This window comes from Lethenteron reissneri, unplaced genomic scaffold (genome assembly GCF_015708825.2).
Source record: "Lethenteron reissneri isolate LAM-NWPU_2019-01 unplaced genomic scaffold, ASM1570882v1 scaffold_1345, whole genome shotgun sequence".
NCBI classification, from domain to species: domain Eukaryota; kingdom Metazoa; phylum Chordata; class Hyperoartia; order Petromyzontiformes; family Petromyzontidae; genus Lethenteron; species Lethenteron reissneri.
Genome location: NW_026891053.1, coordinates 296 through 18,807, shown reverse-complemented (window position 1 = coordinate 18,807; position 18,512 = coordinate 296). Strand labels below are relative to the sequence as shown.

The 18,512-nt window shown below is 45.1% G+C and overlaps 1 protein-coding gene across 1 annotated transcript; it reads right to left on the bottom strand.

Annotated features, from left to right (window-relative positions):
• Positions 1–1,463: 1,463 nt before the first annotated feature.
• Positions 1,464–18,308, bottom strand: LOC133362041 (S phase cyclin A-associated protein in the endoplasmic reticulum-like; the record flags this gene model as incomplete). The annotated part of the gene is made up of 6 exons (XM_061581012.1): positions 18,204–18,308; positions 5,465–5,499; positions 4,407–4,492; positions 3,639–3,733; positions 2,109–2,456; positions 1,464–1,616 (listed from the first exon to the last, which is right to left on the bottom strand). Coding segments are annotated over exons 1-6 (822 nt in total), but the record flags the coding sequence as incomplete, so codon positions are not given.
• Positions 18,309–18,512: the final 204 nt, after the last annotated feature.

The following is an 18,512-nucleotide window of genomic DNA, read 5'->3' as shown; positions in this document are numbered from 1 at the left end:
GTTAAATTCCTATTGGGAAATAATTTGCCTAGTTCCTTTCCTGTTTGAGCCTGCGTATTAATAAAGATTTCGATACGAGTATTAACGTGAGTTTTCTTGCAGATTAATAAAGACCTGATTTGTTTTTAAAAATGACTAATCGTACGTTATTGCTACCATAGTTTTCCTTTAAAAAAAACACGGACGAGTAGACATACACACACGAGTGTGCATCCAAACACGACTGTATATACAGCGTTGTACATTCACACACGAGTGTGCATGTGTTTCTACGAGTTTTAACGTTAATATACTTGCAGAACAATAAAGACCTGCTATGTTAAAGATGACTGATCGTCCCTTATTGTTACAATGTTCATAGCGAACACGTGTGGAGGCGAGTTTCAGGTGAAGCATCTCCATCACACAAGTTTACCCTTACCTGGCAGCATCGTGGCAGTTCGCTGGTCACACTCACTACGTTACACTCACGAGCTGTAGGGGCGGGGCTCTGTCTGCTCAGTGGCGCTGTTTTCATTCATTTAGCACCACGAGCGGGGAGTCTCATCCCTGTAGTTCCCTGTTGAGGTGGCGCATTCCTACCACGTTTCCCCTAAATTATTTGTACGACACAATATAAAAACAATTTGTTTGTTCCAATGCATAATCATACACGAGTACACATATACACTCCCATGTACACACACCCACACACGAGTGGACATACACAAAAGTACAGATCCATGTACATACAAACAGTAGTATACTTGTGTAATGCGGGCATAAACGGCCTCGCGGATATGACGTCACGGGGGGAGGAGTTAGGTCACGTGAGAGAGAGGGATGAGGTCTTAAGGGAGAGATACCGGAAGAAACGGGAGAGTGTTGGGAATAGAGACAGAGTGAGGCCACACAGTGCGGAGGTTGGAGAGTGGCGAGATCGCCACACACAGTAAGACTCGGCACCGTCGGCCAGCGGTGACGAGCACGGGGGAACAGGGAGCAGCGGTGGAGCTGCAGTGAGAGCAGCCGGAGGACTGCACAGCGGAGCTGCAGGAGCGCGAAAGGCTACGTGAGCGAAGGCAGCTGTCGAGCTGCTAAGCGGGGAGGCTCTGAGCGAGGGCCGTGTGGGACAAGTGTAAAGAACCCAAATAAAGGACAACGGAGACAGACCCAGTGAACGAGTCCTTTATTACACTTGCAAGCAATTCAACGTTATGTTGTGTCATCATGGGTTTATTTCACAAAGTTTAAAGTGCCAGCAACAACAATGGTATTGAACCTTATTCTTTACAGGAGTGGCTCTGGGTGGACATGCCACCACAAAGCAGCACGCGGCGGAGGAGGGAGGTGATCGCTCTCGCCACGCGAGCAAGGCCCCCTCGCTTCCTCTTCTTTCCCTGCATCACCACCTCCACCACCTGCACCTCCTCCACCTCCTGCTTTGTCTCGTCCTCCATCTCCTCCTCTTCATCCTCCACCACCATCTTCTCTCCATTCTCTGTCTTCTCCATTCCCTCCTCCTGTTCCTCCTCAACCTCTTCCTCCACCTTCTCCTCTTCCTGTTCCACCTCTGTCTTCTTATCCATCTTCTCTGCTTGGAAGCCCTCTTCTCCAAAGCTTGGAGCAATCGGGCCCTGTACAGGAGTGTCAGAGGTGGATGCGGTGGCGGTGGTGGTTGCAGCGGTGGTGGTGGTGGCGGCGGTGGTAGTGGTGGCGGCGGCGGTGTCGGTGGCGGCGGTGGTGGCGGTGGTGGTGGCGGCGGTGGTGGCGGCGGTGGTGGTTACTGCGGTGGTGGTGGTGGCGGCGGTGGTGGTGATGGCAGTGGTGGAGGTGGCAGTGGTGGCGGAGGGTTTTGTGGCAGTGGCGGCAACAGCGTCAGTGGCAGTGGTGGCGGTGGATGCGGTGGCGGCAGTTGTGGCGTTGGCGGTGGTGGCTGTGGTGGCGGTGGTGACGGCGGTCGTGGCGGTGGTGGCGGTGGTGGTGGCGGCGGGTTTTGTGGCAGTGGCGGCAACAGCATCAGTGGCAGTGGGGGTGGTGGTGGCGGTGGTGGTGGCGGTGGCAGTGGTGGCAGTGGTGGTGGTGGCGGTGGTGGTGGCAGGGGTGGGGGTGGAGTTGCCGGCGGTAGCGGTGGTGGTGATGGTTGCAATGCTGGCAAGGCGCTGCTCCTGCTCAAGGCGCTTCTCCTCCTCGACGCGTTTCACGTTGGCGAGACACTTCTCCTCCTCCTCCAGATTCTTCTCCTCAGGACACATCATCTCGAGATGATGCTTCTCATCAATGAAGTACTTCACTTGAATGAGGCGCTTCTTGAGGAGATAGTCTCGGAAGTACTTCTCATCTGTGCGGCACTTCGCCCTGGCAATGCGCTGCACCTCAAAGAGGCGCTCCTCTTCCATGGTGCATCTTTCTTTGCTAAGGTTCTTTTCCTGGAGATGCTTCATCCCGCTGACGTCCTTCAACTCCCCAATTATCCTCTGATCAAGCAAAGATAAGCAAAAGAACATTCAGACATGCACATGCAAGAAAACATTCATACCCACAGGCACGCAAACGTGGACGTGCACATAAACCCAAACAAAAAAACATACTCACACATGTATGTACAGATGCAGCCATCCACATTCAGTCATTCAAACTTGCTTAGTACACACTTGAATATACACTATCACCTGCTGTTAACACAATGCCTTATCCATCAATACTTGTATCACATTGTACGTGTAGTACTAACCCCTAAATATCCCAACTCCTATAGAATGAAAATACATGTCACATCCTCATATATCCCCATAAACCCCATGCATGCACTCAAGACTTTGCTCGATTGTGGCGGTTTCATAGCAATTGTTGGCAATAATCATCACTGGCAATAGTTTTCACAGAATGTCCCATTATAAATATCTGGAAGCCCAAACTCTGGACAAACTTCACTGCAGCGCCCATAGTTTGGAACTGGAATGGTAACTTCCAATCAAATCACAGACATAATTAATGTGACTGCCTGATATCATTCTGTCTTCATTGGTAATAAATGGCCACTTCAAGTGCCTGCATGAGCGGGACGGTGAAGAGATGCGGTGATGGTGTCGGGACATGGTGTTGCGATATGGAGAGGAGAAGTAGTGGAATGTTCTAGAGAGATGGTGTATTGTGATGGTATAGAGGCATGATGAGGCTCTAATATGGTGTATTGAATTGGTGGTCGTGTAGTGTGATGAGAAGGTGATGGGGAGAGTTGGTGTCGTGATATTTTGGTGTGCTGGTGAGGTGACATGGTGTGCTCGTTGTCGAGAGAATGTCGTGTGTTTTAACCCCACAGACCCCATACACATCGTGCTCTCTTTTAGCCCCGCCCCCCTCCCAATACGCTCCATTCATTGGCTACCACATTCTGATAAGCTCCTCCCCCCTCCTCCCTCCTTAACTTGTATTTAAGAACTTGCATCTTGGAATCCCTGCCTCACTTGATACAGCAAATTCAGCTGTGACGGTCCCACCTGGGACGGAGACTTGTGTTGCCTCCGAAACGTCGTGATTTTTATTATTTTATTTTTATTAATTTTTATTTCATTTTATACCTACGTGACTTTACCGAAATAACTAAGAGTATGAATCCTTGCAGTCACGAAAGCTTCAAATCTAGAACCCATACACACCTTTGGGGAGCGATTCTTGTAACTTTGGCCTGGGAAAGGGTCCACCTTATCCATAACGTCCCCCCACGTGGTCGACTGGCACGCCGACTCCCGGGCTATGAAGAACAGAAAATGCATTCAAAGTACGAGTTATTAATTAGAGAACGAAGGACATGGAGTCTCACAGAACTAATTTTGAGATCCCAGTAATTACCGCTTACCACACAACAGGACCTGCTATTGAAAAATAGTCATCACATGGCAGTAAAACTTTACAAGTCATGTTTTTGTCGGCAATCTCAATTTTGGAGCTTTCGTGACTGGAGGAATTATTCTTTGGTTCTTTAGGTTAAGTCACGTATAAAGATAAAATAATAAATTAAATAATAGCATACTACGACGTTTCGATTGCAACACAAGCAATCATCATCAGGTATAAAATAAATAGCAACAAAAATCTAACCAGAAAACTATAGACAGACACACAAGCAGACAGACATCACAAAGACACGCAGAGAGAGAACACGTATTGGCAGAAAGAGAGAGGTCGTCTCTGTGACGAGGCCTTAAATATACAGAGGGGGCGGGGGCGGAGAGATCGTAAATTACATAAGCTTGAGACCCCAGTTTGAACAAAGATGGCAACAACTCAAATATAAACCCATCCTCTTTGCCACACTCGATCATTACGTCTTCCCATTACCACCAAGCCATGTCTACGAAAAGTAATTCATCAAGGAGTCTCCTCCTCCGCATATAATCCATGTGATGCAGGTATCTGGGACTTACCCTCATATTCATCCAAGATCTCAGCCCACGTGATTTGTCTGTCCATGTTGTTGGGAACGAGTAGATTTTGTTTGAAGTTGGATGGCCTGGGGAGGTTGGAACAACGCTCAGATTTAGCAAACTTTTGAATCACTCATCCTCCTAATTAATACATATTTGACCACTCATTGTATCAATCCAATCACTATCGTGACTATACTCTTAGGTTTTTTTCGGTAAAGTCACGTAGGTAAAAATAGATAAATAATAAAAATAATTAATGATAAAAATATAAATAATAATAGAAATAAAATAATATATCACGACGTTTCGGAGGCAACACAAGCTTCCTTCATCAGGTGTAAAAAGGCACAGCAAAATAACTGTAGTTAGGTGTAAAAAAGCAAAATAACTACAGTTATGTTACAGTTATTCTACAGTTATTTTGCTGTGCCTTTTTACACCTGATGAAGGAAGCTTGTGTTGCCTCCGAAACGTCGTGAGTTATTCTTTTTTATTCATATTATTATAAATATTGTGAAAGCTAATTTTTTTTCCCTACGTGACTTTACCGAAAAAAAACCTAAGAGTATGAATCCTTGCAGTCACGAAAGCTTCAAAACTAAAACACTATCGTGACTTTTGTTGTTGCTGCTAATCCTACATAATGCAATGGCATAATATGACTTTGAGACCCCCCCCCCCCACCTCCTACGCATTTCACAAGTAGTGACTAATTACATTTTCCATAAATATGCTAAATTCATCTGTTGATATGCAAATACCTTTGTCAAGGCGCCCTTCCCACTCTAACCCAGCTTAAATATACGCTGCCAAGCTTGGTGGTGTTCATTCAGACGCTGTCTTTTCGACAGCCCTATTCTTCACCTGAGGACGGCTGCTTGCGTTGTGGCCGAAACGTCGTGAGCATTGTATTTTATTATGTTTTATTTTTATCATTTTATTATTTTCTTTCTACGTGACTTTACCGATAGAATCAAGAAGACTATCGTGACTGTTGCTTTAAAAGCCCACTCACTCGCTTGTTTTCCCACTCATGTGTGCGCCCGATCACTCACTCATCCACCCACACGAACATGTTTATTCCAACTGCCTATTCCATTAAACATAATCACCAGACTTAACAATGATATTTCACCTCTAATCCCGACATGCATGTTCATGTACAGCCCATTTGTATTAATCGACTGCTTGATAGAGGACCCATATGCCTTGTGGGTCATTAGGGTCATATGACCATACTTTAATTATTTGTTATAATACGAGCATGACGTCGTAGGTCACTTGATGTCAGAGGTACCACCCATGTGGCTGTGACATCACAGATTGGAGGCAACTATGGCAGTGGCTAGGGTCTGAACTTAAAGGCAGACTCCTCCTCATATGTTAAATAACATTCAATACATGTAATGTAGGGCACAATTGTACCAGCAATCAGAACACAATAATTGTATACATGTTAATAATATTCTATGAGATTTAAACGGATTAGTTAAGCTTGTTTTAAATGCTGACTCGCTTGGGGTCTAAACAACGACAGTAACAGCAACATTTCAGAGAATGCCAAGTATCCTATCTAACAGTTCTAATTAGAATTTTTAATTAAAGCTTTCGTGACTGCAGGGATTCATATTCTTGGTTCTTTCAGTGAAGTCACATAGAAGGGAAACAATGAAATAATAAAAATATAAAACAATAAAATTATCACGACGTTTCGACTGCAACACAAGCAATCGTCATCAGGTGTGAAATCCACAGCAAGAAAATTTGAAAAAAGTGGCGTTTTTTTCTAATTTGATTGCTGAAAATTGAATTATGAACATATAAAAGTAATGAAGCTTTAGTTTGTGGTCGAAATGTAAAATCAACAGGGTCGCTCACCTCGTTGAGGATTCGCTCTCAAAAGGCTTCTTCTGCTGCTCCCTCGTGTGCATTCCTCTCGACTGTGGGTGGAGGCGTGGCTGTGACGTAACAGAGGTGACGTCACTAGGGCGAGGCTCCGCCCCCCACGATCCCGGCTGGCGCATCACGTGGTGCAGTGCTGGTTGTGCGTGGGACCGGAAACAGCAGGGCTTGGGTTCGACTTCAGACTCCGTGGTCTACACAGCGAGGGTGAGTGAATGGGTGAGTGGGTGAGAGATTGAGTGAGTGGGTGAGAGGGTGGGTGAGTGAGTGAATGGGTGAGTGGGTGAGAGATTAGGTGAGTGGGTGAGAGATTAGGTGAGTGGGTGAGAGATTGAGTGAGTGGGTGCGTGGGTGGGTGAGAGATTGAGTGAATGGGTGAGTGGGTGGGTGAGTGGGTGAGTGAGTGAGTGGGTGAGTGAGTGGGTGGGTGGGTGAGTGGGTGAGTGAATGGGTGAGTGGGTGAGAGATTGAGTGAGTGGGTGGGTGAGTGAATGGGTGAGTGGGTGAGTGAATGGGTGAGTGGGTGAGTGAGTGGGTGAGTGAATGGGTGAGTGAATGGGTGAGTGGGTGAGTGAGTGGGTGAGTGAATGGGTGAGTGGGTGAGTGAATGGGTGAGTGGGTGGGTGAGTGAATGGGTGAGTGGGTGAGTGAATGGGTGAGTGGGTGAGTGAGTGGGTGAGTGAATGGGTGAGTGGGTGAGTGAATGGGTGAGTGGGTGGGTGAGAGATTGAGTGTGTGGGTGAGAGATTGAGTGAGTGATTAGGTGAGAGAGTGAGTGAGTGGGTGGGTGAGTGGGTGAGAGATTGAGTGAGTGGGTGAGTGGGTGAGTGAGTGGGTGGGTGAGTGGGTGAGTGAATGGGTGGGTGAGTGGGTGAGTGGGTGAGTGAGTGGGTGAGTGGGTGAGAGATTAGCGAGTGGGTGAGTGGGTGAGAGATTGAGTGAGTGGGTGAGAGATTGATTGAGTGGGTGTGAGTGAATAAGTGTGTGTGAGATTGAGTGCGTTAGAGCTTGAGTGAGTGTGGCAGAGTGAGTCAGTGAGTGTGATAGAATGAGACAGTGAGTTAGTGAGAGACAGTGAGTTAGTGAGAGACAGTGAGTTAGTGAGAGACAGTGAGTGAGTGAGAGACAGTGAGTTAGTGAGAGACAGTGAGTTAGTGAGAGTTAGTGAGAGACAGTGAGTTAGTGAGAGACAGTGACTTAGTGAGAGACAGTGACTTAGTGAGAGACAGTGAGTTAGTGATAGACATTGAGTTAGTGAGAAAGAGAGAGTGTGGCAGAGTGTGTGGCAGAGTGAGAGTGTGCAGTTCGTGTTTTGTCGAGAAAGTGTGGCGAGTGTGTGTGCGTTGTGTAGCTGTGTTTACATCGTGTACGTAGTGTTTGTAGTCTCTAATCAGTCTAAATTACGCTACAGAAATTCAACATTTGCACCCTTGCTTTGTGCTCTTTGATGTCGCCATTCCTGCGACGAGGACAGAAGGGAGGCCTGGCCGTTAGGCCTGCCATACACCTCGGCCTCAGGCTTCATATTCATTATTTTTTATGTTTGTATAATTTGAATTATGAACTTGTATTCCATTCATTAAATTGCAAGCGTATAAACACCATCTTGTTGGTTTATTTACTATTAAATTAATGGTTTTCTTAATCTATGTAGTTATGTTTAAGTGAGTGAGGTGGTAGTACTAAGTGTGAATTTGAGTTACATGTAAATTATTGTGCAATGGATTTGTCTGTGTGCACCTAGCCTGGCACGGACAATATGGACTATGTTATTATTAAGTCGTGAAAGAGATTGTTTATTTGTGTGTCTGTTATGTTTGTGTCAATTACATATCTATATTTATAGCTGTGTTAATTTGATGGGTGGTGGTGATGGATAGGTGCGAGTTTTAACTTTAAAATGCTTGCAGATTAATAAAGATCTGCTTTGTTTTTAAAGATGACTGATCATACGTTATTGCAACCATATCCTTCCTTTAAAAAACACGGACGAGGAGACATTCACACACGAGTGTGCATGTGTTTCTACGAGTTTTAACGTTAATATACTTGCAGAACAATAAAGACCTGATATGTTAAAGATGACTGATCGTCCCTTATTGCTACAATGTTCATAGCGAACACGTGTGGAGGCGAGTTTCAGGTGAAGCATCTCCATCACACAAGTTTACCCTTACCTGGCAGCATCGTGGCAGTCCGCTGGTCACACTCACTACGTCACACTCACGAGCTGTAGGGGCGGGGCTCTGTCTGCTCAGTGGCGCTGTTTTCATTCATTTAGCACCACGAGCGGGGAGTCGCATCCCTGTAGTTCCCTGTTGTGGTGCCGCATTCATTACCACGTTGCCCTCAATTCTTTGTACGACACAAAATTATAACAATACACGAGTATACACTCCCATGTACACACACCCACACACGAGTGGGCATGCGCAGTGGTGTAGATACATACACAAATGTGCATTCACACCGCTTTGTACATACACACACGATGCCCTGAATTACGTTATACTTTTGAAAAAAAAACGCATTCAATTCTAATTCCTTCTGTTTCCACCCCAAAAGCTTGGAATTATTAATAATATTTTAAATAGTGGCCCCATGTTTAATGAGTGTAGTGAAGACATTAGTTTAGTTTATTTAATTCCATTTGTTTGCATTTGCTACGGCACACTGTTTGAGATTATTCTTCCCATTTATGAAATCTCTCTAGAATCATTTACATTTTCTTCATAAACTTCCTTGCATTCAGTTATTCTCGCATGTAACGCTCCTCATATCTAACAAACCTAATCTCATGTGGCCATTGTGCTTAAGCCGAAGTAGGATTTTGCACATTTCCAATGGCCTGTAAACTGTGATCAAGTTATCGGCCTTACCTGTGAAATACAGTATAATATATTGTTGATCGAGATATACTTATACGAAGAGGTGCATGTTTCATATCGTGTTGATGTGGTTTTATGAATATGTTTAAGGACCTTTGTTGATCAGGGTGTGTCTAGACAACGAAGGTGAATTGTTATATTCGATCAATTAAAATTGTTACAATTGCCGTGGATACCCATCTGGATGGTATCGTTTGTAAGCGTTGTTTATTATATTGTAACGCAGCCATGATCGCATTTCAGTCTATAGCAGAAAGTCTCGTGTGTATTTAGACCTTTGTGTATTACAGTGCTGTGTGTACGAATGTGTTGACACATTTTCCACGTGTTTTCACGGTAAGTGCATTGAATGTGGAGGGGTAACCAGCCCCTCGCAACAGTCCGGAGACCTCGAGGGCCGCTGTGATCGCTATGAGCATTCCCTCTGGAACATTGCTCACAGTTACCACAGCTTTACCGTCCGCCGATGCGGTAGGGGGTTGTTTTTACAGAACTTTACTCGTGGCAGGGGAATGCCAAACAACAGGGAGAGTGGCTCTTCTGAACAAAATAACGAAGGGGCATGGGACTGTGGCGGTGAGCTGTGGGAAGCTGTATGCCCCAGGCGAGGAGTGGTGGTTGCTCATGCCTACCCCGAAGGTGAACATCATTGCAGGGATGCAGGCAAGACCGATTAGTCATATGCCTTTCATAATATCCCGTAATAGAATCACACTGTGCTCGAATTAATGCATTGTGTATGTATCTATATGCGAACTGCGGGCTGCGGGATTTGAATGGCACAATAAATATAAAATAAATATGCTCAACAAGTTTTGATTAGGATTGTGCGGTTAATTGTTAATAAATACTGTAAATAGCTATTCCAATCCATTGAGATTGCACATTCAGCAAATTACAATGCGGCCACAATGCGATCCTAATAATTATAGTGCAATTCTAATCCCGCACCCCCAGTACGCATATCCGTCCCTAGGTCCGCAAATATATATATATATACATATGCATACATCCGAGTATAGTGGGATTATAATGTAGGAGGTCAGAGAAGGAATCTAACTCGACTTATATGCATCTTCGGTGGATGCATGAGCAACCACCACTCCTCGCCTCCCGTTGATTGGGAGGTGTGCCCACGGTAGCCTGGGGCTTAGCGCTTTCCACACCTTACGCCACGCTCCCACGCCCCCTTGATTCGTTTTTTTTTTTCTCAGAAGAAGAGCCCCCTGTTGTTTGGCATTCCCCATCCACGAGTAAAGTTCCGTGAAAAGAATCCGCTACCTCATCGGCGGTGACGGACGGTAACGCTGCGGTGGATGTGAGCAATGTCCTGGAGGGAAGTCTCGTAGCCACCACAGCGGCCCACGAGGCCTCTGAAAGTGAAATAATTTTCCGAGTTCCTTAACTGTTTGAAAAACGAATTAATAAAGATTTTTACGCGAGTTTTAACGTTAATATTGTTGCAGATCAATGAAGACCTGATTTGTTTTTAAAGATGACTGATCGTACATTATTGCTACCATTTCCTTCCTTGAAAAAACACGGACAAGTAGAGTTCCAGAAGTGTTCACTTATTTCAGAATGACAACAATTTTATACTTTGGACGAATGGCTTCAGTCGAAAAGGACGTCAAAGGGGAAATCGACGTTTACGTGTTTGATTTCAAGAATATCTTTTAACTGTTAAATTCCTATTGGGAAATAATTTGCCTAGTTCCTTTCCTGTTTGAGCCTGCGTATTAATAAAGATTTCGATACGAGTATTAACGTGAGTTTTCTTGCAGATTAATAAAGACCTGATTTGTTTTTAAAAATGACTAATCGTACGTTATTGCTACCATAGTTTTCCTTTAAAAAAAACACGGACGAGTAGACATACACACACGAGTGTGCATCCAAACACGACTGTATATACAGCGTTGTACATTCACACACGAGTGTGCATGTGTTTCTACGAGTTTTAACGTTAATATACTTGCAGAACAATAAAGACCTGCTATGTTAAAGATGACTGATCGTCCCTTATTGTTACAATGTTCATAGCGAACACGTGTGGAGGCGAGTTTCAGGTGAAGCATCTCCATCACACAAGTTTACCCTTACCTGGCAGCATCGTGGCAGTTCGCTGGTCACACTCACTACGTCACACTCACGAGCTGTAGGGGCGGGGCTCTGTCTGCTCAGTGGCGCTGTTTTCATTCATTTAGCACCACGAGCGGGGAGTCTCATCCCTGTAGTTCCCTGTTGAGGTGGCGCATTCCTACCACGTTTCCCCTAAATTATTTGTACGACACAATATAAAAACAATTTGTTTGTTCCAATGCATAATCACATACGAGTACACAAATACACTCCCATGTACACAGACCCACACACGAGTGAACATACACAGCGTTGTAGAATGTGCATACACACTGCTTCATACATACACACGGGTGCACATGCATACAAGTGCGCATACACACATCAGTGTGCATATACAGCAGTGTACGTACAAAGGGATTGCGTTCTACTACACGAACAAATGTGCGCACAAATTATTGTACATACCTATACACACACATTCACGCATGTACATATCCACATCAACGAGTGTAAATAAACTCACGAGTGGACATACACAGATGTACAGATCCATGTACGTACAAACAGTAGTTTACTTGGTAAGTGGGGTTTTGTGATTATTTTCACAGGTTAAGCTGACGAAGATGCCCCACATCACTGAAGCACGTTATTGCTAATGACAGAAAAGCGTGCGATTCTAATTCCTTCTCTGTTTCCACTCCAAACGCTTGGAATTATTAATAAAATTAGGAATATTGGCCTCATATTTAATGAGTGTATTGAAGTCATAGGTTTAGTTTATTTGCATGAAGTCTTTTTCACGTTCATACTTCCATTTGCTTGCCATTGCTACGGCACACTAATACGGATTATTCTTCTCATTTATGAAATCTCGCTGGAATAATTTTGTTCATGAACTTATTTGCATTCAATTGCTATTCACGGTACTGAAGCTCCTCATATCTAGCAACATACCTAAGCTCATGTGGCCATTGTGCTTAAGCCGAAGTAGGAATATGCTGAATCATCGTTCGCTTCCGTTTGAATAGGGATGGGCATCTCCTTGAATAATTATGTGCATGTTGTTAGTTTGCACATTTACAATGGCCTGTAAACTGTGATCAATTTATCGGCTTTATCTGTGAAAATAAGTATAATATGCCGCAATGTTGATGGAGATATACTTATACTAAGAGGTGCATGCTTCATAGCGGGGTGACTTTGTTTAATGGATATTTTTGAGGACTCTTGTTGATGAAGTTGTGTCTGGACAACGAAGGTTATTGGTTATAGTAGATCAGTTAAAACGTGTTATCATTGCTGTTTTTTACCCATCTAGATGGTATAGTTTGTACGCGTTGTTTATTATATTGTAACGCACCCATTATTACATTTCAGTCTATAGCATAAAGTATCTTGTGTATTAACACTGCTGTGCATTAACAGTGCTGTGTGTATGTATGCGTGCATATATTTTGCACGTGTTTTCATGGTGAATGCACCACAGCGTTTCCGTCCGGCACCGCCGATGAGGTAGGGGGTTGTTTTTACAGAACTTTACTCGTGGCAGGGGAATGCCAAACAACAGGGAGAGTGGCTCTTCTTCTGAACAAAATAATGGAGGGGCATGGAACCGTGACGGTGAGCTGTGGGAAGCTGTATGCCCCAGGCGTGGAGTGGTGGTTGTTCCTGCCTGCACTGAAGGTGAACATGAGTGTAGAAATGCAGGCAAGGCTGATTAGTCATATGCCTTTCATAATATCCTGTATTTGAATCACACTGGGCTCGAATGCATACATTTTTATGTATCTATAATGGAACCAGATCTGCGAGCTGCGGGATTTAAATTGCATTATAATCACTAGTATCACATTGTGGTCGTATTAGAATCACACTATCCACTGCTGGATCTGCCCTCTCAATGGATTCATATATATACAGAGTATGATTATTCGACGTTTACGTATTGATTTTTTAACTGTTGAATTCCTGAAAGCTTCCAGCTGTAAGTAGCAGCTCGGGAGGACCGTGGGGTTAGAGCGGGGATATAAATGCGGCCGCTTTTGGTTCGTGCCTACTTGTCCAGGCTCACTTTATCGCCGCCACTATTATAATTTTGATCAGCCAAAACTTAAGGCATTTCAAGAGGGGTTGGTTTGTTTTGAATATTTTAGATCACCCACCCAGCATATCTCTGGGACCATCCAATGCGCAGGCGATACACCACAGGATGACCCTTTCATCCCGACATTCACACCTGAGCCTACGCGTTCCCTAACACTCGCACACCCTGAAGGCACTTGTAGCCTTACGTGGCATTGTCTGCCACCCACTGTTGGGCCACATTCCCTAGAAAGCCGACTTCAAGGTGAAGCTCGACACCGAGCGTCGTGGGCCACCGCCGGCCTGACACCGTCGTCGTCAGGGGAGAGGAAGCGAGACGGCGCCTCCTGGCTCCTTTCCACCATAGGGAGGTGTCAGAGGCAGCCTCCTTGAGGCCCAGGACCGGATCAGGTAATCGTCGCTGATGTTGAGCAAGAATTTAACGTGAGCGAGAATTGAGCTGCGTGCTAACCACTACACTACCACTGCACTACCACTGCACTACCACTGCACTACCACTGCACTACCACTACACTACCACTGCACTACCACTGCACTACCACTACACTACCACTACACTACCACTACACTACTACTGCACTACCACTACTATACCACTACACTACACTACCACTACACTACCATTACACTAACACTAAACTACCACTACTATACCACTACACTACCACTACACTACCACTACACTACCACTACACTACCACTACACTGAGCATGTTCATACACACAGCAGTGTAACAGGATAACAACGTTTTGTGATTATTTTCACAGGTTAAATATTAGCAAATTATTTTAATAAACAGAATAGACAGGAAGGACAAGTTCAAAGGGCTCGCATAATGCACACGCGTAATGTACATTCCCTCAGTAATCCCCCCCATCCCCCACATTGTGCAAGAGCGCAGCTGCGTGGTCAACACATCTATGCTTCTATATAAGGAACGAAACAGTGAGACTTCCCAAATCTGGCTGTCGACTGATGAGGCTAGTTTTAATTACAGACGAAACGTCGTGCTCAGATTGTAAATGTTGTGGCTTGGCTCTCCAACACACCAGTGTGCTGTACTAGTGACAAATCTGCATGTTCTGTTTACGTGACAATCCGTAGTAGTTGGCTGTGTCGGGTGGTGTCGGGTTTTAACGACACATTTATATATTTAAGCGATCTAACCCAAAAAACCTTTAATATGGGCACTATAATAAACCATGCTTACAAGCTAAACCATTCAGATGATCATTCAAAGTTCACGGCAGGAATTATAATATAAAACACTCGTTTTCTAGAAGCACCCCGCTCAACACGATTGTCCTTAAATATATTTATAAAACAAAGTCAGTACAGTATAAACTTGCACATCTTATTCCAAATCAAGCTCGAGATCACCAATTTTGATACTTCAGACTGTATGTCACTTTATCATCCTCTAAACTTGCAGCAGTTTAGAGGACATTGGGGGGTGAATATTAGAAAATTAACACGAAGCACGGAATTATGCATGGAGATGCACATCCTTATTCAAACGGAGGTGTACAATTATGCAGTGATATGTATTATGTTGCTAGATATGCAGATTGTTAATGTAAAAATTAACAATTGAATGCAAAGTCCATGATAGGCCAAGTTGAGAATAAAGGATTTGAATGCGAGAGCGAAGTTATAAGGGGCTTAAAATCAGACCTCAAGGTTATTTCGAGAGGGATTTTGCTGAGGATAGACGCTCGACTCCTCGCTCTGCAGATAAACCTTCTTCCACGAGACCCAGCCTGGTGAGCACGATTGCTTGGCGACTGGTTGGCGACTTCGCTTCGGGAGAATTCGTGGTGATCTCTTCAGACGGGTTCCAGGGTCATCGATACGCCGTGCATCAACACTTACGAGACGTTACTGTGTCTCAGTTAGACGTTGGTAAGAATTTGCATATTGGCGATTTGAGCCAGACATCCACACAGCTTAGAGTTTGCCTTTAATAATCAACAACACCCGCGACTGTTACTCTGCTCTGAAGAATCAGTCACATGGAGCAGAACAACTCTCCGCAGCGCCACGCACACACGGGTGAGCAGCCTTTCAATTGCTCCGTGTGTGGGAAGGCGTTTTCGCGGAAATCAACTCTTAACAGACACCAGAAAACACATACGGGCGAGAAGCCATTCCATTGTTCTGTGTGTGGGAAGGCATTGCATGGAAAACAATTCTTCAAAGTCACCAAAAAACACACACGGGCGAGAAGCCATTCAATTGCTCTGTGTGTGGGAAGGCATTTGCAGATTCATCAACTCTTCGCAATCACCAGAAAACACACTCAGGTGAGAAGCCATTCAATTGCTCTGTGTGTGGGAAGTCATTTGCAGATTCATCAACTCTTCGCAATCACCAAAAAACACACACGGGTGAGAAGCCATTCAATTGCTCTGTGTGAAGGCATTTGCCCGTAAAGCAGATCTTCACACTCACCAAAAAACACACACGGGCGAGAAGGCGTTCAATTGCTCTCTGTGTGGGAAGCCATTTTCACGGAAATCAAATCTTCATCGTCACCAGAAAACACACACGGGCGAGAAGCCATTCAATTGTTCTCCGTTGGAGAGGACACGGTCATCACCCCGAAACAAGCATGAGAAGATCCGCAATGAAAGTGAAATCAAAAGGAGAAATACAGAGTGCTGCAATGAGTCCTAAAAAAATGCATCTTTCGAACCTATGCAGGTGGATCCTGAGAGATGCGTGGATGTAGTGGATGTACTGAGCCCTGACGACAATTCCTATTTCGACCCCATGCAGGTTGATAATGAGAAATGGCTGCTGGAGTGGCTGGATAATCAAAGTATTGAGTACTTCTGGTAAAGTCCTGGAATGTGCACGTTTGTGTCTCTGTTAGATCAATTTATTAGGTGCAATTGATTATATCAGTGATTTCCAGCACTACAAACTGGTGTAATTCTTTTAACAAAACCGTTTGATTGCTCTATGTGTTGGAAGCATTTTCACGGTCAGCAACACTTCACAGGCATCATCAAACAAAGAGTAAAAATGTTGTCATGAGTCCTCAACGAAATTCCTCTTTCGACCCCATGCAGTTGCATCCTGATAGATGGCTTGATATAGTGGAGTGGCTGGAGAGTCATATTCGTGTCGCTTATATATATTTTTCGGTGATTTCTAGGACTTCAAGCTAGAGTGATGTTGTGAATACTCTATAATGTGTTCAGATGAATGTCTTCCTTTAAAGTTCCAGAAGTGTTCACTTATTTCAGAATGACAACAATTTTATACTTTGGACGAATGGCTTCAGTCGAAAAGGACGTCAAAGGGGAAATCGACGTTTACGTGTTTGATTTCAAGAATATCTTTTAACTGTTAAATTCCTATTGGGAAATAATTTGCCTAGTTCCTTTCCTGTTTGAGCCTGCGTATTAATAAAGATTTCGATACGAGTATTAACGTGAGTTTTCTTGCAGATTAATAAAGACCTGATTTGTTTTTAAAAATGACTAATCGTACGTTATTGCTACCATAGTTTTCCTTTAAAAAAACACGGACGAGTAGACATACACACACGAGTGTGCATCCAAACACGACTGTATATACAGCGTTGTACATTCACACACGAGTGTGCATGTGTTTCTACGAGTTTTAACGTTAATATACTTGCAGAACAATAAAGACCTGCTATGTTAAAGATGACTGATCGTCCCTTATTGTTACAATGTTCATAGCGAACACGTGTGGAGGCGAGTTTCAGGTGAAGCATCTCCATCACACAAGTTTACCCTTACCTGGCAGCATCGTGGCAGTTCGCTGGTCACACTCACTACGTTACACTCACGAGCTGTAGGGGCGGGGCTCTGTCTGCTCAGTGGCGCTGTTTTCATTCATTTAGCACCACGAGCGGGGAGTCTCATCCCTGTAGTTCCCTGTTGAGGTGGCGCATTCCTACCACGTTTCCCCTAAATTATTTGTACGACACAATATAAAAACAATTTGTTTGTTCCAATGCATAATCATACACGAGTACACATATACACTCCCATGTACACACACCCACACACGAGTGGACATACACAAAAGTACAGATCCATGTACATACAAACAGTAGTATACTTGTGTAATGCGGGCATAAACGGCCTCGCGGATATGACGTCACGGGGGGAGGAGTTAGGTCACGTGAGAGAGAGGGATGAGGTCTTAAGGGAGAGATACCGGAAGAAACGGGAGAGTGTTGGGAATAGAGACAGAGTGAGGCCACACAGTGCGGAGGTTGGAGAGTGGCGAGATCGCCACACACAGTAAGACTCGGCACCGTCGGCCAGCGGTGACGAGCACGGGGGAACAGGGAGCAGCGGTGGAGCTGCAGTGAGAGCAGCCGGAGGACTGCACAGCGGAGCTGCAGGAGCGCGAAAGGCTACGTGAGCGAAGGCAGCTGTCGAGCTGCTAAGCGGGGAGGCTCTGAGCGAGGGCCGTGTGGGACAAGTGTAAAGAACCCAAATAAAGGACAACGGAGACAGACCCAGTGAACGAGTCCTTTATTACACTTGCAAGCAATTCAACGTTATGTTGTGTCATCATGGGTTTATTTCACAAAGTTTAAAGTGCCAGCAACAACAATGGTATTGAACCTTATTCTTTACAGGAGTGGCTCTGGGTGGACATGCCACCACAAAGCAGCACGCGGCGGAGGAGGGAGGTGATCGCTCTCGCCACGCGAGCAAGGCCCCCTCGCTTCCTCTTCTTTCCCTGCATCACCACCTCCACCACCTGCACCTCCTCCACCTCCTGCTTTGTCTCGTCCTCCATCTCCTCCTCTTCATCCTCCACCACCATCTTCTCTCCATTCTCTGTCTTCTCCATTCCCTCCTCCTGTTCCTCCTCAACCTCTTCCTCCACCTTCTCCTCTTCCTGTTCCACCTCTGTCTTCTTATCCATCTTCTCTGCTTGGAAGCCCTCTTCTCCAAAGCTTGGAGCAATCGGGCCCTGTACAGGAGTGTCAGAGGTGGATGCAGTGGCGGTGGTGGTTGCAGCGGTGGTGGTAGTGGCGGCGGTGGTAGTGGTGGCGGCGGCGGTGGCGGCGGTGGTGGCGGTGGTGGTGGCGGCGGTGGTGGTTACTGCGGTGGTGTGGTGGCGGCGGTG